At 45.6% G+C, this 22,073-nt stretch overlaps 1 protein-coding gene across 1 annotated transcript; it reads left to right on the top strand.

Moving 5' to 3' along the window:
• The first annotated feature begins 2,511 nt into the window (after positions 1-2,511).
• CCDC32 (coiled-coil domain containing 32) lies at positions 2,512-10,815 on the top strand. The gene is made up of 4 exons (XM_032955904.2): positions 2,512-2,642; positions 8,081-8,592; positions 9,709-9,862; positions 10,388-10,815. The coding sequence occupies exons 2-4, from the start codon at positions 8,085-8,087 to the stop codon at positions 10,632-10,634; spliced, it is 909 nt and encodes a 302-aa protein (XP_032811795.1). The 5' UTR covers positions 2,512-2,642; positions 8,081-8,084; the 3' UTR covers positions 10,635-10,815.
• Positions 10,816-22,073: the final 11,258 nt, after the last annotated feature.

Raw genomic sequence — 22,073 nt, 5'->3', positions numbered from 1 at the left:
TACCATATACAACGGGACAACATTAAGGTACAGTACCTCACATCAAGACATTTCATATGGAAGCTAATGTTTTCCAATCATTCTCATTTTAATATGCACTGGGAGGATATTGTATTTCGTACCAGAACTGGGGAGCTAATTAATGCATTTCAATAATGTGAATCGTGTTGCTTTTAAGATATACAATGCAAACTTCCCTGCAATCGCATTACATGAATTGGCTTTAGATTGATTGCACGTAATTTACACGCTATAGAAAAAAAAACACCGAAACGCTAGGGCTGGCTATATCCATCCATTCGTGAAATAAAACTGGAAGCCACATCTCCCCTTTGTCCTGTATCCCACATTTAACCTTTGCCAGCTAGATAATAGCAATGATGAAGCTATCGAGGAAGGGAGAGATTCGTTTGCATAATGTACAACAGGATTTGATCTGAGGTGATCCTGGGGAAGATGTTTACTGCAGTATTCGTAATTACCAACACATGAATTAGGATATAATTGCACGCGCATTTTATGAGCATTTAGATTGTAAGTGCTTATGTATGTGTGCCCCATTTCAAACCTGGAGCGACTAGCTTGGTGAAGTCTGGTCAAATAACACGACTCCCGCAGGCGTGGGAAGGCTCATCCAGTAATGGGCTGGCAAACTGGTTTTACATGTGCAATGTTGTAAGCTGGAAATGCATACATAAGTATATTACAAACATTAATATGAGCAAGTAAGTATAACATTTTCATCTGCAATTATATTTACTAAAATATCACCAATTTTTTAAAATGTATTAACTATCACTTTCATCATGGGATCTCCTTTGCCAGTACCAAAATATGATAAGAGGTTTTCCCCTTTTTTCTGGCAACAAAACAGGTGTTAAGATTTTGATTTAAAGCTTTCGTGACTGCAGGGATTCATATTCTTGGTTCTTTCGGTAAAGTCACGTAGAAGGGAAACAATGAAATAATAAAACAATAAAATTCTCACGACGTTTCGACTGCAACACAAGCAACCATCATCAGGTGTGAAAACCACAGCAAAAAAAATGAAAAAAGTGGCGTTTTTTTAGCGTTAGCACCACGGAGAGCAATTTGGCAATTATTCAGATAGACGAGTCCATCTATGTTCGGAAAAGAAGAGGGGGGAGACGAAAATAATGGATGCGGTCTGAAAGCCACCGTAAGCGTGAACAATCAATTAAGACCCTAAATGGTTTATCAAATCCTTCCAATGATTGCTAAGCCAACATCCATCTTCTCGGTTGAAATTGTCTCTGTGTTTGTATATGTGGATAGCCTCATGAACGAATCTCTCATGGTAGCCAGATGGCTTGCAAATAACCTCTGTCTTGGATAAGTCAATGTCACGTTAGCCTACTGAATTACAACAGTGATCTGCTGCGGCCGAGGTGTTGGTCCTACCGTGTTTAAGGTCTGCTTTGTGTTCACGAATGCGGTCCGAGACATGGCGTTTGGTTTCTCCAATGTAACTACTACCACAGAGGCAACTTAGTTTGTAGACGCCAGGGTACTGTATGTCTGGAATCACATCTTTTACAGACGGAACCACGTTGAAGGGAAACAATAAAATAATGAAATATATATAAAACAATCAAATTCTCACGACGTTTCGACTGCAACACAAGCAGTCATCATCAGGTGTGAAAACCAACGGCAAGAACATCACTTTTTCGATTTAAAGCTTTCGTGACTGCAATGATTCATCTTCTTTGGTTCTTTCGGGAGGGATTCCACACATTCTTAAGATCATTCAACAGACTCCGGGATAAGAAGGCTCAACTAATCGAGTCTCTCACCTTTCTGAAGAGATGCCGCGACTCTAAGCTTAAAGGCCGTGATCTGAACGTGGCTCTTTTCACTCCAGCGCTGTCCTACCAGACAGTCTCGTCCCTTCACCTGATGAAGGCCGCTTGTGTTGTGGCCGAAAGGTCGTGAGAATATTATTGTGTTATTTTATTTTATCAATTTATTATTTTATTCTCATTCTACGTGACTTTACCGAAAGAACCAAAGAAGAAGAACATCACTTCTTATTCTTAGTTTTTTCGGTAAAGTCACGTTGAAGAGAAACAACAAAATAACAAAATATATATAAAACAATAAAAAAATTCTCACGACGTTTCGACCATAACTCAAACGGTCATCATCAGGTGTGTCGGTTTGCATAAATTTATTTATGCGCGTGACGCAAACGTTATTTTTATATATAAATAAATATGCCGTTTTCAAAATAAATTTATGCAAACCGACACACCTGATGATGACCGTTTGAGTTATGGTCGAAACGTCGTGAGAATTTTTTATTGTTTTATATATATTTTGTTATTTTGTTGTTTCTCTTCAACGTGACTTTACCGAAAAAACTAAGAATATGAATTACTGCAGTCACGAAAGCTTTAAATCAAAACATCACTTCTTTCAAATGTTCGAGTTGAGCAACCGAACGCCCCCCCCCACCAACCCCGCCCCCCTCAATGACGTCACGGGCCGGATGTGTCAACCCTGGAAGTAAACAGGAAGGGGCCCTTCGAGGCTTCGGCCACAACACACAAGTAAACATTTGTCTCCTCGGCCGTCCCGACGCCGCCCGTCAACCCCCCGTGTCTGTCCGCGCCCCCGAGGTAAACGCGACGTCGCCGGCCGTGGCTTGCGCAGCCCTCGTTGAGTGCAGAGAGAGAGAGAGGAGCTGGGAGGGAGGGGGTTCATATCGGCGGTACGGCGATACACGTGCAGTACGGAACTCGAGTGCGAATGACATGCGGGGGCGGGGCATTGCCCGAAACGTCGCCTAATGTATATGTTTTGCTGTGGATACCACGGGGGTGGGGGGTTCGTTGACGAATGTGCGGTTGCGTTTTTTTTGTGTTACGTATCGGTGCGAATTGTGCCACCGAAATCGTGTAAATACTCACCCCACCCCACACCCACGCAACCTCAACACAGCGATTCCTCGCTCGCGATCTATTACAAATATCTTCGTTTCTCGACGGGCCCGTTATCTCACAGGGGAGACGATGTTAAGCTGTTGAGCTGCTTTCGTCAGCTGCGCTAGTCGTAAGGTGCGGGAGCATTCAGATGCGTCGTTCGTTTTATCGAGATCGGATGCGAGACACGTGCAAAAGCTTCCGATTCCGCTGGGTTTGTCTAATTTCTATCTTATATATGTGAGGTTTTAGTTTGTACAGTAATCACGTCCGTGCCATCGAGATTCATAGAGCCATACAGAAGCACACTTAAGCCGGTTACGTGTACTGTATATACTGTACAGGGTGGTCGATATCTCTTGTGACGGCCACACCCCTCCCCCTGCCAAATTACCTCTATCGATTTATTTCCTTTGCATTTTAATGTTTAATAAACCTTGCTTTAAGAAAACGTAACGTTTTAGATAATTCAGTTGGGGGAGGGGGGGTCACAAGTAATCTGGACCACCCCTGCAGCCTCTCACCCACTCGGCGATGGTGCCCAAGTCTCACGCGCCGAGGCTATTTCAATAGCTTCATGGTCTCACGCTCATCCGCTGAACATTCTCACACACTCCTATCGTAGTCACCATTTCCATAGTTCCATTTTATTTTGGTATAGCCCTGTGAGCCATTCGGCTCTTGAATCGGGTGCAACCGCAACAAACACAAACATGAACAAGAAAAACATCTTAAAGTGACTATGTGACTGTGCACACAGAAAATCCAGGGAAAAAAAACCATCAAAATATTCCTGAAATAGCACCGTACACCAACGCTGTGTGCAAAAATCCCAGTGGGATGCAAGTCAAACAACAACAACCACAAGACAACTAAGATTAAGGCCATCAGTCTAACTTCGGAATACAATAAACAAAAACATGGCCAAACCAAAAAACGTTTTCGAAATCACCAAAATAAAGCCATAAATGCAATGTAACAGTGATCATAGGGACTGTGCCCTAATTTTTTACAATAAACTACATAAATAACATGTAACACCATACCCTAGAGCAGTGGTTCTTAACCTTGTTGGAGGTACCGAACCCCACCAGTTTCATATGCGCATTCACCGAACCCCTCTTTAGTGAAAAATAAAATGTGATTTTTTTCAAATTCAAGACATAGATATGTTTTTTACTGGTACACAAAATGAGCCGTGCATGAACATTACCTTGTTCAAAGAATAAAACCAACACAATGCATAAACTCACAACAAATTACATACCTGGAAATATATGTGACTTCTGCTGTTGCCTTTGAGAGATCAGTTCAGATATGCGTGGCTTCACCTTGGCAAGTGCCACTCTCATGTCATTTTCACAGCAAAGTCTGTTCCTTTTCTTCGTTTTTATGTCCAGCATCCTCGAAAAGGATTGCTCACAAAGATATGTTGTAACAAATGGTATAAAAAAATCCAGGGCTTTCTTAGCAATAACTGGATACTTGTTCATTTGTCGACACCAAAACGTTGAGAGCGTTGTTGTTCTGAAGAGTTGCTGTTGAACCTGGCTCTGCTGAATTTCAATGATTTCGTCGAGGAATTCATCATTGACATCTGCTGTTTCAACAGCAAACGTGAACGGCTGTCTCACCCATGCTGGATATGACTCTCTTGTAGGGAAATATCCGTCGAGAGACTTTGCAAGCTCATCTAAGTGCGTGGCAATTGTTTGCTTCAGTTCCGTGGATACAGAAATATCTCCGATTCCAGACACATCTTCGATCTTACTTGCACAGTCGTCCAGAAGCGGGAAGTTTGCGAAGTTATTGTTCTCTGTTCGTCGTTTCCATAACGGTAGCTTTTTTTGAAAAGCCTTCAGGTGTTCTTCCGCTTCCATGATATTGACTCCACCACCCTGCATCTGCTGATTGAGATGATTGAGAGCTGCGAATATATCAGCCATGTACGCTAAAATGAGAATGAACTCAGGATTTTTGAAGCAATCTGCATGGCAGTGTTGGTGCTCTTGCAAAAACAGGGCTAATTCCACACGCATGGCAAAAAACACGATTCAGCACCTGTCCCCGGGATAACCACCGAATATTAGAATGGAGCAGAAGTACCTCAAATTCAGAGCCCATTTCTTTACACAGCTCACTGAAGATGCGGTGCCTCAGAGCACTTTTTCGCACATAGTTCACACATTCCACCACAGTTTTTAATACTTCTGCCATTTTTGGAGGTAAGGTTTTTGTTGCCAACGCATGCCTGTGCAGAATACAATGCGTCACAATGATGTATGGTGCATCGGCCTTTACTAGCGCACCAAAACCAGACTTTCTTCCCAGCATGACTGGAGCTCCGTCCGTACAAACTGCAGAAACCATATCCCATGAAAGATTGTTGTCTCTGAAGAAGTCATCCACAAGCTTCTTCACATCGGCTGCCTTCGTTGTTGTTGTAAGAGGCTTACAAAATAAAAAAAACTCTTCTTTTATCATGTCGTCTTTCACATAGCGTACAAAAACAGCAAGCTGGCTTAGATCAGAAACGTCTGTGGTTTCGTCGAGTTGAAGGCTGAATTTTGCCGGGCTTGAAATCAGATCCGCGACTACTTGAGCCAAGATGTCTTTACTCATGTCTTCTATTCTGTCACTGACGGTGTCATTTGAAAGGGGAATTTGGGATAATTTACCTTCGGCCGCTGTTCCGAGTATCAGATTCGCCATCTTTAATGCAGCTGGTTTCACAAGTGTTTCACCAATGGTGTGTGGCTTGCCCTGCTTTGCGATCAGGTAAGCAACTTCGTACGATGCTGTCAGGATCGGTTTGTTAACAGGTACAAATCCAAGAGCAGGCAGAGTGGCCCTTTCATCGAATCTGGCTCTCTTCACCCTGAATTCAGCAAGTGTTGTGTTCTTGTATTCCCCGTCTCCATGCAGCTTCAAGAAGTGTTCCTTTAGTTTTGCCGGTGCAAGACTAGAGTTGCTCAACTTGGCGTTGCAAATCATGCAGATAGGACGCTCACTCCCATCACGTTCCGTGATACATGAGAATCCATGTTGTACATATTCGTCTGACCACTTTCTTCTTTTGCCCGACATAGTTAGTATGGATAAAATATTAAAGAAATCACACGACGTACGACAACAACAGTCACACGTTGACTACTGAGTACGCACTAAATTCCCCGCAGCGCTGATTGGCCAAGCAGTGTAGCATGATCATCTGCAGCCAGTGATGGCCAAGCGGGCCGTGTGTGTCATCACAAATTTACACAATAATTCAAGTGTGTCCGGACCTCCGTGGCGGGGGCTCTGCCGAACCCCTGAGATCGACTCACCGAACCCAGGTTAAGAACCACTGCCCTAGAGCCATAGCTGGCTACATGAGTCGCTCCACAACAACAGGAGCGTCAGTCGGAGTATCACATTTTTCAATGCACCTTTAAGATCAGCACACTAAATAAAAATACAGTTAATACTTTGCAGAGGTCATCCGGAGCGAAACATTTTATTTTATTTTAGGCCACTGAATAGCAGTGGCAGCTAGGGGTGTACTCCTCTTGAGCAGTTTTGAGTGAAGATCTCATAGGTAGTGATTCAAGTTGCAGTTTATTGGCAATAGCATTCCAGACCCTGGGGGCATCAATAGCAAAGGCCCTTCCTCCGGTTTTGTACGGCAATAGGGAATGTGAAGCTGGTGAATGAGCAAAGACCTGAGGTCAAATTTGTTCTTTTAAACAGAGGAGATCCAGCAGGTAGTCTGCGGATTTTTTTGTAAGTACATCGTGAATAAATAAGATCTGGTGCACAAGCCGTCGAACATTAAGAGATGTTAAGTTTGACCCAATGTAGAGATCACAGTGGTGAGTCCTATATGGGCAATTAAATGCAAATCTTAAGGCCGAGTAATAGATGGAATCAAGCTTATTCAGTACATTACTTGGGGCTGATTTATACACGATATCACAGTGATCAAGTAGAGGCAGTATGGTAGCTTTTATCAATTCCAAACAGAACATAGGGGGGAAGCAGTGCTTGTGTCGATACAGAAAACCAATTTTTATTTTTGTCTTTTTACCAATATAATCAATGTGATCTTCAAAATTCACTTTTGAACCCAGGATGACCCCAAGATACTTATAGATCTTGACTTGCTCTATTTTATAATTATTTAAGGAATGTAATTGGGGAAAAAATAACTTCCTGCTTTAGTCCCGGTGAGAAGCATAGCACCTTGGTTTTGGAGGTATTCAGGACTAGTTTAAGAGCAACTAGCTGATGTTGTAGTTTATTGAAATCATCCTGGAGCTTAGCAATCACGTCATCCGGAGAGCAGCCAGCAGTAATCAGTATCGTGTCATCTGCAAAAAGATATACCCTGGAATGATCCAGGTCCGTGCCCAAGTCATTGACATAAAGAGAGAACAAGAGGGGGCCGAGGATGGAACCCTGTGGAACCCCTTTTGTTATCTTAACACTGTTTGACCTCCAACCATCTGTGAATACAGTTTGGGTGCGAGAAAAGAGGTAATTTTTTAACCATTGTACTGTGTTTTTGGAAAAACCGAGGCAACTTAGTTTACTAAGCAGGGTGTTGTGGTCTACTGTATCAAAAGCTTTGGACAGGTCAAGAAAAAGACAGGCACAGTACTGCTTATTATCAAGGCTACTGTAAATTTGATTCAGAGAGTCTAATGCAGCAGATGTGGTGCTGTATTTTTTCGGAACCCAGATTGTTTTAGATGTAGTAGATTGTTGGTGGACAGGAAACTGCTAATTTGCTAGTTCAATAATTTTTCAAAAATTTTCATCAATTGGGACAAAATTGAGATTGGTCGGTAGTTATTGGGATCATCTTTTGGGCCCCCTTTGTGAAGTGGACGGACATAGGAATGTTTCCATTCTAGAGGAACTTATGCTTCTTTGATAGACAGGTTGAAAATATGGGCTATAGGTTTGTATATTAGGTGACCAACAGTTAGTAGAGCAAAGACGGGAAAACTATCTGCTCCGGTAAGGTTTGTCACCGTCCAATGTCAGAGCTCCGGACACCCCCAGTACCGTAACAAGTGCAGCACAGAGACACCGCTGCCGAGAAATGTCCTCACCTCGTTCTCCTCCGTTCTTTCTGTGGGGCTCTCTTCCAGCTCCATGGCCCTGGACTCGGCGCTGTCGAGCGAGGCGTGGGCCCACGTGTGTGAGGGTCTCGCCGGCCCCGAGGTTCCCAGCACGACTGACGGCTTCGAGGATTCATTTGGAAGCAGTGACGCTTCCACCGGAGTTCCTGACACACGGGGAGGCCCACTCATCCACGCCGCTGAGACACAGGGAAACAACACCCATACCCCATTCCCTAAAACACACAGGGATGCTCCCATCACGATTCCTGAGACATTTGGGGATGTACTGGAAAGGAACCCTCAGACACGGGGAGACGACACCATTGTCACCGAGACAAAGAGAGACACTGTGACCAGGATCACTAAAGCAGCGGGGGACAAGGTTCCTGAGATGCAATGGGGAACCCAGACCCTGATTCTTGCAACGTCACTTTGCAACGCCACCTCCTCCAGCGTCAACACACGGCAAGACGGCAGAGCCGCCCCCGACACTGCGTCTGGGCGACTTGACGATTCTGCAGCTTACTTGGCCTTGCTCGGTAAAAATAATGTAATCTTATTCAAAGTTATCCATAAGAGTTTTTTTGGGTTACATCGCCAATTAGTAAGGTTTGTCACGTAAACAAAAATACCAATTCGTCACTTGAGTACGATGTTTTGCTAGTAATGACAACTAGCCTCATCAGTAGACAGCCAGAGTTGTGGATAAATCCTTCTGTTTCGGTCTGAAATAAAATCTCTTATGGATAATTTTGGTTGCAAAAGCCTACGTGTTAAACTTATTTAAAGTTGTTTGCTGTGTATTGCCTTGCCATAGGCTTGCATAATTTTTGTGCACAGGAAGCCTTTTGGGCTCGTTAATAGGGCCCGCACCTTCGATTAGCACGGTTGGCTACGTACGGTGCGAAAGAAGTTCAACGTTCATAACCAACGTATTCAAGATCCCACTAGCCAGACGCAACCCACAGCTTAATTTCATACAGAGTACTGAAGGATAACCATTTCGAAATGTCCCACAACATTTATGCATCACTGCAAGTATCTTAGCTGCACTAATCTAGTACTCAAAGGGAATATATTTTCAACTTGGAAACCCTTTCTGTCTTGAGAACATTTTCACCTGTTGTCTTGAACATTTCTATAAACAGAGAGTGAATGGGTACAGTCCTTGGGTGGTCAAAATTTGGTGTAAATTAATGTGTGGCCTTCCAGCGGTATTTAAAAGTCTTAATCAGCCCTCCGGAAGAAAAAGGTTCCCCACCCCAGGATTACCCCATGGCGATGAGTATGAATATTTTTGGTACCTTTAGTTTTGGAAAAAATGTCCAGCAAATATATTCCAGTGCAATACCACTATGCCACTTCCATCACATTCATACAAATATTGACATTTGGTTGCTTAATTATATAACTAAACACCCACTCTCAATAATATACGTTAATCTTGATTTTATTTTATTAACAACAGTTACCCAATAGATAAACTTACCCCTCCCATAGAAGTGTTGATGTTTTTATGTTACCACCGGCTCAGAGATACAAACAGGATGTGAACACCAACCTATACTTGTTTGAGTAGGAAACTGCCATGACTTGTTATTGTTATTATTCTAAATTGCTGTGGGGATTTTTGTTGTTGCTTTGTTTGATGATAGAGTCACGGCTGAGACGTATCAAAGGGCAGGAGCGGGCCGTGTCGTCACGGGAGATGGTGAGCAGCCTGGCGCAGGCGCGGCAAGAGTGCTTGGACCGTCTCCTGCACGACGACTCATCCACGGAGGCCTTCACTGAAGACAACCTCGAAGACGGGTGAGCGTCCAGACTTATCTGACAATTCAGTGGGCAACATACGTGTGGCTCGGTGTGTAGGGTAGGCATGTTACACTTCACCCACCTCTTCCTCAGCCATTCGGTGAATTGTTAATATTTAGGGTCATGTTTTGGTTGTATTTGTTCTTCGCTACATTAGTGTAAATATCACATTAGCATAACATATGCATTTACTTGGCATATATTATAACTACTCGATTTATATATCATGGGTGAGAATTATTTAAAATTGATTACTTGACGCATCAATACATGCCTAATGTATGATACAAATATTTGTAAAGTTGTTACGAATGCCGAGGAATTCCTTATAAATGATATCGCACACACACAGTACACCATTAAAATTTGAAGATGAAAACTTACAAGATTAAATCCATATTTAGTAAAAGCAATGACGTATTTATCCATGATTGCTACCTGTGATTATTGTTCTATTTGGCTGTACACTCGATAGAAAATGTGTCGCTGTTGTCCCTTTTTCATTTTTACAACTTGAAAAAGCTCCCTGACACAGTTCCGGCGATGGCTCGCGCCCGAGCGAGTAGCCGTCACAGCCGAAGAATTGGAGCAACTCATACCGCCCGTGGCCATGGTGGAAAATAGCACGGCGTCGACTAACGGTGGGACGGCGGATACAAGGGCAGCGGCGGTGAGCCTGGAACCGGTGAAAACGGAGGAAATAAGTGACCATGCGGAGAACGAGTGGGAAGGCCGTGCGGACGTGGAGCTTCCTGATACGGGCCCTTGATATGGCAGCGGTTGATAGCTGAAGATGCACACACATCCACAAAGCTCAGGTGGCTTCGCAAAAAATGAAAGTGACATTGTGGCTTGCACAGTTTCTCTGACCAAGAAGATATGTGTTTTGTGGCACTCGACATTAAGTGGGATACATTAGGGGTAAAATGGTTAATTGCCCTGGAAATTCAATCAATTGACATGATTCCAGGGCTGTAATTCAAGATTATTCATTGTTTACATTACGGTGAATGGTAGCATATGTACAAAACAATGCATTGACTATTAAACGTGTAATTGCATAAAATATTATTAATTGATTAATCGATGCATTCAGCCCGAATAGCAATTAAATGGAATTTTTTGTTTTAATCAAGCAAATAAACTATTTGTATCTGTGGTTCATATAGTTAACGCGTGGCTTTAAGGTGGATCTTTTTTTGTAGCTGTTAACGTCCTGGAGTAAGTAAATCACTTGAAGATGGGTGCACGGTTTTTAGTGTTGATTTCCCAACACTGAGTTTTGTACGTATGTAAGATTGCCTTTCACTGGTATTCATATCATTACAAAGCCCAGTATAACACAGAAAGTTTGCATTGATTAAAGTCTAAAAGAGAACCTGATTTTTTTCAATTAAAAAAAAACCGTTGAGGATGACTGAAAATCAACACGGGATACTCGTTCAGTTTCATCTGCCACCAGTTGGTGGCACTGTGATCATTGGCAAAGCTGGTTGAGAACTGTTGCGAACTAGTGCAGTTTATGTTTGGCATAACATTTAAATCCTGATGATAAAGAAAGGTGCAAAAATGTGTGATTTATCTGCTGCTACTTAATTGCTATGATTTGATGTTCGTGGATGCATTTCTAGACAAGGGGAGGCACAGGACCCAGTTGCTGGAATCATTGAACTGGCCACATGCCTAGGCTTGGACACAGCTGCCCAAGGCACGGAGATTGGCTTTGGACCCCTTGGCAAAACGATCTGACCCCAGATTTCCGGGTACTGCCAACATCAAGGAACAGCTAAAAATAAGTGCCCCATGTTTACAGCCAACAGGGACGGATGGGTGGCGTCCGACAGAAATAGCGCTGTTATCGCCATCTGTCTACTATTTACGCTGTCAACCCCAAAGCACCTATTATCCTCCCTCCCTTCCTGTGTTCGGCCCTAATTATTTCATAATTTGATGGTGAGTGTTTTTTTATTATTATGCTTTTTTAAACCAAAACTGGAAGATTATATCTAAAGCGGACGCCCGCAAACGGAAGTCATGTCAAGACTGGAGATGTGTGAAATATCTATAAGCTATGTCGCTAGTACTTTGTTACATTTCTTTATCCTATGAACAGTTTATCCAGAAGTGTTCCTGGCGTAAGGCATTGACTACGTATTTAATTAATGTAATTATGTCGACATGTTTGCTGTTGGGAAAAAATAAAAATCGAATATGCAAGTTCTGGAAAACATTTTTTCGTAAATTCCAATGCAATACCTTTTCTCTGCATTGATATGAAGGTTGGCAGATGTGAACAATATATGTGTATGATTGATGTCTGCATGATTATCCATGAAGAGATATGTTGTATGAAGATGAATTTTAACAATTTTAGAAAGCACTTCTGGGTGGCATCCACTGATAAAATGCAGATACTGTATTAGGATACATTTTGGATCACAATGCGGATATAAATACAGTTATCCTTCCGTGGATAATAGGATATTCCACGAATCGATTGGAGATGTCCTTAGGTGAGAGGTGAAATAGCAAACTTGTAATCTTTAGAAAAATTCGGCAGTACTCCTTGCTTTCTGTTTTGATCAGTTCGTAATTTACTACTTATGTAAGCCATGGTCCATGATTCGAACTCAGGTGACTGGGTTCATAGTGTGGTGTACTTACCACGACCAATGCTTCCACCCCCAGTGCTAAAATAAGAGGTTTTAGGTATGAGGCTTTAAAATATGTGACCCACATGGCATGGGGAGGAGTTAATCCATCATGCACTGACAAAGGGCTGTAAATCATAATTTTTTGGTTTTTAAATAAGCGTGACTTGTAACATTGTGCCTCGCATACTATTGGCAACAGTATTTGCATCCAATATGTACATGAACGCTGAAATCATCCTAAATGTATACCAATTGGCATTATATGGATTCGCAACACTGTAATATTTCACAATTCAAGCTCAATTCAAGAAGCATTTTTTTTGTTACATTGTGCTGACCCGTAGCGACTATACAATACATACAAATCAACACTTTTATTTTTCGATTTAAAGCTTTCGTGACTGCAAGGATTCATCTTCTTTTGTTATTTCGGTAAAGTAACGTAGAATGAGAATAAAATAATAAATTGATAAAATAAAATAACACAATAAAATTCTCACGACGTTTCGGCCACAACACAAGCGGCCTTCATCAGACAGTCTCGTCCATTCACCTGATGAAGGCCGCTTGTGTTGTGGCCGAAACGTCGTGAGAATTTTATTGTGTTATTTCATTTTATCAATTTATTATTTTATTCTCATTCTACGTGACTTTACCGAAGGAACCAAAGAAGATGAACACTTTCATTCTTACATGCACATTTCCACGTAGATTATTGTAATTGACGCATTGTTACGTCCTATCCAACCCTGTAGCGTAATATTGTTCAAAAAGGGGGTTGGGGGGGGCATACGGTGTAAAATAAACTTAAACATGTTGACGGCGAAACAAGAATGAGTTTCTTTACCATCACGCATTATGCTCCGGCGGTAACCCCCCGTTGTATATACGACGAATGACTGCAATGCCCGCCACTCAAGTGTCCCAATGTTCCAACAATTAATTAACGACTACGAATGAATGTACGTGCTACTATAGCATTCAGCACCCCCTACAAGCCCTACAATGGTTCAGTGAAATGCGATGAAGACATTTGCCCACATTTTTCTTCCACTGTTCCACGAGCCCCTCCCGTGGCTGTCTGGGTGGGTGAGGGGGAAGGCGGGCACTCTCTGCTTGCACAGGGATACACCATCTGTGCTTGGGCGTGCCTGGCACACTCACCCTTGGCCTCCTGCTCCCACTAATCGAGGCTCGCGAGAGGTCAGCATGATGGATTGCGCTCGGCATCACGGCAACTTTTTGGGTAAACGCCTGCGCCAGATTCCAAGAACCAACCCCCCCCCCCCCACACTCCAACCGACGAATTACCTGCACTTTAATTTAGCACATCGCCACCTGCACTTGGCAACGGCTGAGCAAACCCGGGGGCGCTCGAACAAGCGGCTTTGACGAGCTGAGCGGGTGAAACATGACGCCTCGATCTATGGACGTTCACCTCCAGGTAGATAATGGCCCTAACTCGTGCCCTCAACCTTTTCTCCCGGCGTCCGAGGGCTGCTGGCGTTTCGAGTTGCCGTGCCGCTGCCGCTGCTTGCTACCCGATGCGCACAGCGGAGGCCGGCCGAGATTGGATTTTAATGCGCGGCGCGTGATGATTTAAAGTGCCCCCACCCCCCACAACGTCTGTGATGAATGAGGCAATCGCCAAGCCCAACGTGCGTCAGAGAGGTGGGGAGGGGTGGGAATCCGCAAAGCCCTGCAAACCCCCCCCCAACCCAACCCAAAACGTGCATATAACAAAGTGTGGCCCCGTTCAAGACGTCTGTTTCCACTTAAGCGCTCGCTCTTTTAAGAGACGCTCTACGAAGTTGCGGCGACGCTCGGCGGCGCTCCGATGGGAGCGGAGGAAAAGACGCCCAGGCAAACTTCGGGAGATTTGTCGGTGCAGGGTACTCTGCGAAGGCGAGCTGGAGAAAAGGTTGCGTCGTTTCAGGATCGTCGCGGTTTGTTGTTGTTGTTGTTTACGTGACATGTAGAGCCGTTTTGTAAATCCACTGCTGGGTGAAAGCCTCCCTACCCACCCCTCCCCCCTTTGCCGGGTGTGTCATGGGTGATTTTTGACCATACTTCACGACGCTAGGCAGTGTGGGTTTGTGAAGGAGACCAGGAGCATAGATGTGGGAACGTAGTAGAACGCGATAAAATATGTTGCTGCAATGCTCCCAACCACGTAGCCCACATGGTGGCCAACCATACAATACATATCCACGCTCAACCCTGCTAAGCTGCTGAGATATGGCAACGCTGGGTACATTCTTGGTGATTTGGTCATGACCAGATTATAATAATTATTACTAACAAAATAATTGCTATAAAAGTATGCAACGATAAATATTACGTGTAGGTTTAAACTGGCTTCCATGAAGAATGATTTACATTCTTTGAGTAGTTTTATATTTGTCACTTGAAGTTCTATAGTAATTACCATATGATACAGTTTGCCATGAATCTAATGGTAGAAGACCCGAGTTTTGTAAGCTAAATGATGGTAAATAGATTCCGTTCACATTGCTTTTTTTTCCAGCAGACTTCCGTGTCTGCCATTTGAATAGGGCACAGGCCTTTAGGTTATGGGGGTCACCACCTGCTCCGTATTTTTCCAAACGCTCCCTTATCGTCCATCAACTAGGGAAGGCTATCGTCTATCGGCCACACACCAGAGCCAAACTAGCATGTAAGAGTTGCCAACGCACAAAGCCCCCCCCCCAAAAAAAAAAAACGCAAAGCGGCCAGCAACTGAATAAACACAAATACTTTTGAACCAGTCAACTGCTCCCAGAATAATCAATGGCCCTATGGAAAACACAACTGGAGCAGAGAAATGGCTCGAGCTCTTGCCACCAACCGCATCCAGGCGCCTGCATCTGGTCGGAGCACCCTGAAGCTGTCTACGCTTGAGGCGGCGATGCTCCTTCTTGTCTCCCGCTGAAGATAACGCAGAGCGCCAATGGGCTCGAGAACTCATCAGTAATCCAAACCAGAGATCCACGTGGGACAGACGCCCGTCAGTATGTTAATATTAAGGACGTGGCGGTTGCTTCCCTGGGTGTCACAAAAGACGAGAGATGCCCTGTGCTTGACAAATTACACCTGCAATTTGCGTATAGAGGAAGAGTTCTGGCTCATCCAGCCTGGTTGATCACAAAGGAGAGTTCTGTATTGTTTTGGCTCGCTTACCCAGGCGATCCTCATAGAGTCTCATCCCCTCGTTTTCGAAAGAGCCTTGACAAGAATGCAGTTAGGGGGCCGTGATCGCTCTAAATCCCTATTGCGTCAATTGTAAAGCAGAGTTTTGTAAAGAACTTATAACGACTATGAGTGTCGTCATCTTAAAGAGAGGGGGCCCTTGCCGATGACATCGGGCAGTTCACTGGCATTTATTCAAGCAAGAATGACAGTATGTCGAAAGCAGTCCAGAGTTTGCTTGAACTGAATCAATGCTTATTGAAATGTTGTGCTCCCAGAAGGTTGTGGGGCTGATGGGTTATGTAAAATAACACTTGTATTTGTGTATATGGAGACAGATATACGAATGCGACATTGCCCGCGTATCTCTATTTTTGTTCAGTAGAGAACAGGTGTTAAGTCAGCCCTCGGATTTTAAGTTTGGAGGTCTGCCAATAATGAATGCCAGTACCAACACGAAACGCACAACTTCACAACAGCCTCACCAAATAGCACGAGGCGATGAGTACAGGCACGACGACACAATCACCTTTAATCAAAGTAATAATAACAATGTGTCAATTTCCACCCTGTATTTATAATGGGGGTTGTTTGACCATACTTCACCATTCTGCCAGGCGTGGGTTTTGGCCACCGATGTTGGTCATAGCCGGGAATCAAGCTTAGACTGTCGGCTTCATAACGCAGGACGCTCCCTAACCCCGCTGCTCCACACGTATCTATAATGCCCCAAACTAAGAACATTTTCCACGAGGAACTGGTGCTTCAATTACAATGCTTGTGAGATTGTATTGCATTCCACCACTTGATACATTACCCTTCCCCGCACCTCCGATTAGCACGGTTGGTTTCGTACGGTGCGAAAGAAGTGCAACACATAAACATTACACCAGACTGAAAACATAGTGGCGCTTTCTCATAGTGCGACCGATGTATTGTTGCTAACCCGTACACTGTCCTGGGCCAACGCTGCGCTATACCAAAAATATGTATCGACAAAGCATCTATCTCGTCCGCTAATAACCGATGTACTCTACTTGAGCGGAACACATTTTATACTTTTGGCAGGACACCTCCAAAAAAACGAGGTCACCACGAACAAATGTTTTGAGTCACTCCCTCTCTGATGTGTTTTGGGGGTTGTACCGCGTGTTGGTCGGTATGATGCCCGATGTTTCGCTCCGCGTTCTGAGAGCTGCTTCAGAAACCGATGATTTTCGGTCTGTGTGCGTGTATTTCTGCAGTTTCACGCAGAGCAAAGTATCGGGCATCATACCAAAATAACACGCGACATAATCGCGAAACGATATGGAGTGGTACTTCTGAGAAAATACATTTGAACAAAGTAATTCTGCACGAAAAAGCACGTACACATTTTCTGCTCTTCTCGTCCTGATTAAATCATGACCAGCAAAGAGGAGATGATGATTTGCGTATTTGTTGATTTTGCCATAATGTTGTGGGCGAGCGTCAATGCGGTGGTTCGCGCACTACGCTGCGAACCTGACGACCCGAGTTCAATGAACACAAGTGACGATTATCTGAACGGTTCCCTGGGTCGCCTTAGCCTCAAATGAGTACCTGGTGCGGTGTGTAAACATCGCCACGAGGGAGACAAAGGCGTCCGGGCGTGGTGCTGGCCATCCACCCACCTCGTGTGTCGTACCGGCCTTCATAGGCGCTCGCTCACAGCACTTGCTCCTACAGTCTGTTCAGGCTATACGGGGGTCTTTATCTTTGCGTGCTATCCTGGGCCTGAGCACTGGAAAGACAAAGGCGTCCAGGGACGGTGCTGGCCATGCCACTCCACTGTGCGCTGTGAGGACCTTAATCTATGCTCACTCACAGCACGTCCCACTGTAGTCTGAGTCTACAACATTGGATCTTTGCCTCTGTGTCTGAACCACGTGGTATTAGAAACTTTCCAAAGCCTTCCCTGGCTCAAATGAGCCTTGAATGCGCTCCCAGTGCAATTTGTAAACATCAGCACTGGGGAGACAAAGTTGGCTTGGTCTGGATGTTCTGGCCATACCGCCTCCTTTGTGAGTCGCGAAAGCCTTATGAAGGTGCTCGCGAGCAGCACGGCCCCCTCGTGTCCATCTGTACAAGGCAACACGGCGGAGCTTCGCCTTTGTTTTAAATTAGACAATACGAGCGACAACAAGAAAGGACTGTTAATGAAAAAAATCACAAATATATTACAAGCTGTGTCTATATCCCCAAAGCTGGAGCCTGTCAAGAAGAAGGATTGAGCTGCCTAGGTAGCGGCATGCAGGAGCAGATTCGTGCACAGGACGTGTGCCTACACAGCCCGAGTCACACGGGGACTGTGGCGCGAGACACACAGACAAAGATCTCCGGATAGCCTTTACACATTGTTGGGGCAAGTGCTAGCGATCACCTATGTAGGCCGGCACGGCACACGAGGGTATGGGTGGCCAACAACACCTCGCACGGCCGCCTTTGTCTCCCCAGTGGTGGTGATGGTTACGCATCGCACCAGGTACTCATTTGAGGCTGAGTAGACCTAGGGGAGGCCCAGGAGCGGTTCAAATAATTGTCACTGAGTGTCGACCGTTATCCTGATTGAGAACGGGAATGAATCTCCACGTGAGCCTCCAGTCATTCTGCAGAGAAATAGGAACTAAGTAAAATGTGTCATTGCAGAGGCGCAGCCCTGCAATTGCTCGCTCACGGCACTGCTGTCGGAAGGGCCTCCAATAGAGAGAGCCCTAGAGAGCACCCCTCTCCAGGGTAATTTGCCACGTCGGTCAGACGTCTTGCAAGATGTGGGGGTCAAAGTTATTCTGAAACGAAAAGCGCATATGTAATTCATGCTAATCCAGTCCTGATTAAATCAAGGGCAGCAAAAGAAAGATTTTGAGATGGGAGAATTTCTGTGGCATATGCGTAGTTATTTATTTGGGGGGGCGGGTGCGTCTGAAGGAATCTGAAGGGCCACGGGTTTGAGCGCCCTGCTCTGGTGAATTCGCACGCACATCGATCGTGCAAATCTGCCATAATCTCCATGACGTCCTCCGTCTAGACAATCCCAAAACGCAAGGCCGTCCGGTCTTTTTTTTTAAAGCAGCAGCGAGGTTAAATCTGACACTTTTTTTTTACGACGCGTCACTCGCGCGCCCTATAAAAAAAAGGGGCCCGATCCAAGGCGGATAGGCTGCTGTCTTCCCGCTCGACGAAAAAAAAAACCCAAAACAACGAAAAAAACTGCTGGCGTTCACGCAGCTGCAGTTGGAATAAACATCGTGCGCTGCTGAAAGTTGTTATTAATTTCGCTGGCCTCCTCCTTCATCCTCCCAACCCTCCCTCCTCGTCCTCCTTCCAGCGCTATTCCCTTTCCGTTGTTGACTTTCTCCACCCGCCTTCTCCCCAGCGGCCCGTCAGTAGTTTGCGGCCAAGGCAAATTGTGGCTCGCCTCGAAACAGACGGCCTACAGTGTCCCTCCGAAACGAAGGACACGCGGAAAGCGCGGCGACTCGCTCAGGAACTGCGCCGAGAGACAGACGGAGAAACCCCATCCATCAAATCCGGGAACAAGCACAAATGAACGTCACCATATCGACTGAGAGGGAACATAAGTGTGCTTGGGCAGAACGCGTCGCGAGATTTGATGATGGCCATGCAGCAGTCGAGGCTAACCATTTGAGGGGCGGCCAAATGAGAGAGCATGTCTCCAACAGGACGTCAAGTAAGAAAGATCGGAGCGATAAGATCGGCCCACGTGCTTGGCTCAAAACGACGACCAAAGGTGTCGGTCCGAAACGAGGAGACATCGAAGTAGCGACGACTCGGCCCAACAAAATACAGTGCGGAAAGACGCGCGGGGAGACACGCGCTCGGAACGACACCGAGAGACAGAAGGAGACCCACACTCTTCGGTTCTTTCGGTAAAGTCACGCGTAAATATAATTGTTTTACTTGCGTGACTTTACCGAAAGAACCAAAGAGTATGGATCCTTGCAGTCACGAAAACTTCAAATCTAGAAAGAAGGAGACCCGTCCATCAATCCGGGGGAATTTTTTTTTAGAAACACCGGATGGACTGAAAGGGAAAGTGAGCGGGCTTGGGCAGAATATAAGTGGGCTTTGGCAGGACATGTCGCGAGAAATGATGATGGCCGGCAGTCGATGCTAACCATCTGAGAGAACATGTCACCAACAGGGCGTCCAATTAGAAAGATTGTAGCGATGAGATCGGCCCACGTGCTTGGCTCAAAACGACGGCCATGGCCCCTCTGAAACGAAGAACGGGAAGTTGAACGTGCCGTCGGAGGCTTTCGCGACCAACATCACCTATAATAAAGGTTGTTTTTTGGTTAGATCGCGTAAATATAAATGTGTCGTTAAACTCACCAACACCCGACACAGCCAATTAGTCAGTTTTGTCACGAATACAGAACATGCCAATTCGTTAAGAGTACAGCACAGTGTTGGAGAGCAAATCCACAACATTTGCAATCTGGTTTGTTCTGTTTATGTGACAAAACCTTACTGATTGACTGTGTCGGGTGGTGGCGAGTTTAACGACACATTTATATATTGACGCGATCTAACCCAACACAAAAAAAAACCTGTATTGTGGAGGGACGGGAAGTTCCGTGCGTACGCAGTGGCAAAGGCCCGCACGCGCGATCCAATCTCGACCGCGTCCGACGGCTACGCGGCAGTGCGTGGTAGCCACAGCTCCCTCTCTCTCTCTCCCCAACCTTCCTCTGAAAATTGCACAACCGCGGACAAAAAAAACACACACACACAGACACACAACAACAACCGCCATTCGCCAATAAGTGGCCGTGACGTCAATACGACGCTTGTGCCAGGCCATGTGCACCTTGAGGCCACGTGAAGTGTCGAACGCCCGCTGGCAGGAGGTCACGGGGCAGACCGATGTGCCACGGGTCGACTGACGAAGATGACTGGCTGATGAACACACACACACACACTCTCGATTTGCAGCGCGATGCTCCCCCCCCAGGTCGTTAACGCGCAAACGCAGACACAATAAACACGGGGGCCGCCCTGGCCCCAGCCAAAGTCTGCAAATCCGCTTTTAATTGAAGCTCCATCTTTGACGCGACGACAAATACGAAGATTCCCCCCCCCCGTAATAGCCTGCACGGACTGTAGGGGCAAGTGCTGTTCAGCGAGCACCTGTGAAGGCCGGCACGGCACACGAGGGGGTGGGTGGCCAGCACCACCGCCCGGCCGCCTTTGTCTCCACAGTGGCGATGCTTACACACCACACCAGGTACCCATTTGAGGCTGAGTCGACCTCGGGGAGGCCCATGACAAGTTCAGAGAATCGTCACTGGGTGTTAGCCGTGAGCGGGAATCAAACTCGGGTCACCGGGTTCGTAGCGCAGCGCGCTAACCACTACACACCACCGCTCCCCACTGACATGAGACACACAAACACACATAAATACTTATAGAACTTGTTTTTTTGTGTTTAGTTTGTTGTCCTTCCCCCGCAACTCCGATTAGCACTGTTGGCTAAGTTCAACGTGCATACATTCGACACAATCTGGATAAAACTACATCCCCCACTGACCCCTCCACCACCACCCCACACACTGATCCCCCCCAGCCCCCCGTCACCGATGAACCGCCTGACCAGATATTTTTTTTGGGGATGCGGTTGCTCAAATTTTGTGGACGAAGTGAAAATCTGTTGACTCGGCGGGTGGAGGAGGAGATTGATGAGAAGGGAGGAGATGGAGGAGGAGGAGACGGAGGAGGAGTGCGTGAGGAGTCACAGGTCTTTTACCTCTGCTCTCTCCCTCCACGACGTCGTTCGGAGATGTTTTGTGTTTAGTTCCTCACGCCCTCGCCATACCTCGGATCTCGTGCGACAGGGGAGAGAGAGAGCGATGCCATCACGATGCTTGCATCCTGCTGTACTGCGCAATGACATAGCCGCATACCTTCACGCATCTAGGAGTATGTGGTCATGCTCGAGACGCTCAGAAAAAAAGAGACGCTGCTATTTCTAAACACGGCTAAATATTTACGTAACGTGTTTCTCACAGTGTCAATACGGTATAGCATGGCTATTTTTGTTCCAATGCACAGCATCATTTTAAGAATGGAATTTTATATTTGGACCGTAATTGTTGTACTTCGAATGTGTAAATAAATCACCAGCGGCCAATGTCTCTCTCCACTGCTGGATTGTAGACCTCCCTCCGCCGTTCCCTCGCAGCCCTGCCACGTCACGTCACATCGGCTGATCTCACCGCTCCATCTCCCCCGTTAGGCGTCATCTCAGCTGAGTCAGCTCCCTCTCGACTACCACGCAATTGTAAAAACCTCGACTCATCATGGCCATCATCCCTTCTAGCCGC

Source organism: Petromyzon marinus, chromosome 17 (assembly GCF_048934315.1).
Source record: "Petromyzon marinus isolate PM22_M1 ecotype Great Lakes invasive population chromosome 17, UKy_Petmar_22M1.pri1.0, whole genome shotgun sequence".
Lineage (NCBI taxonomy): Eukaryota > Metazoa > Chordata > Hyperoartia > Petromyzontiformes > Petromyzontidae > Petromyzon > Petromyzon marinus.
Note: the sequence above shows the minus strand (reverse complement) of the source record. Positions and strands in the feature narration are given on the sequence as shown.

Excerpts from the sequence above, each read along its gene's own strand:
- CCDC32 (XM_032955904.2), top strand. The coding sequence starts at position 8,085 with ATGGCCCTGGACTCGGCGCTGTCGAGCGAGGCGTGGGCCCACGTGTGT. Across the intron at positions 8,593-9,708 it reads AGCTTACTTGGCCTTGCTCG|AGTCACGGCTGAGACGTATC; the intron begins GTAAAAATAATG and ends GTTTGATGATAG. Across the intron at positions 9,863-10,387 it reads GAAGACAACCTCGAAGACGG|CTCCCTGACACAGTTCCGGC; the intron begins GTGAGCGTCCAG and ends AACTTGAAAAAG.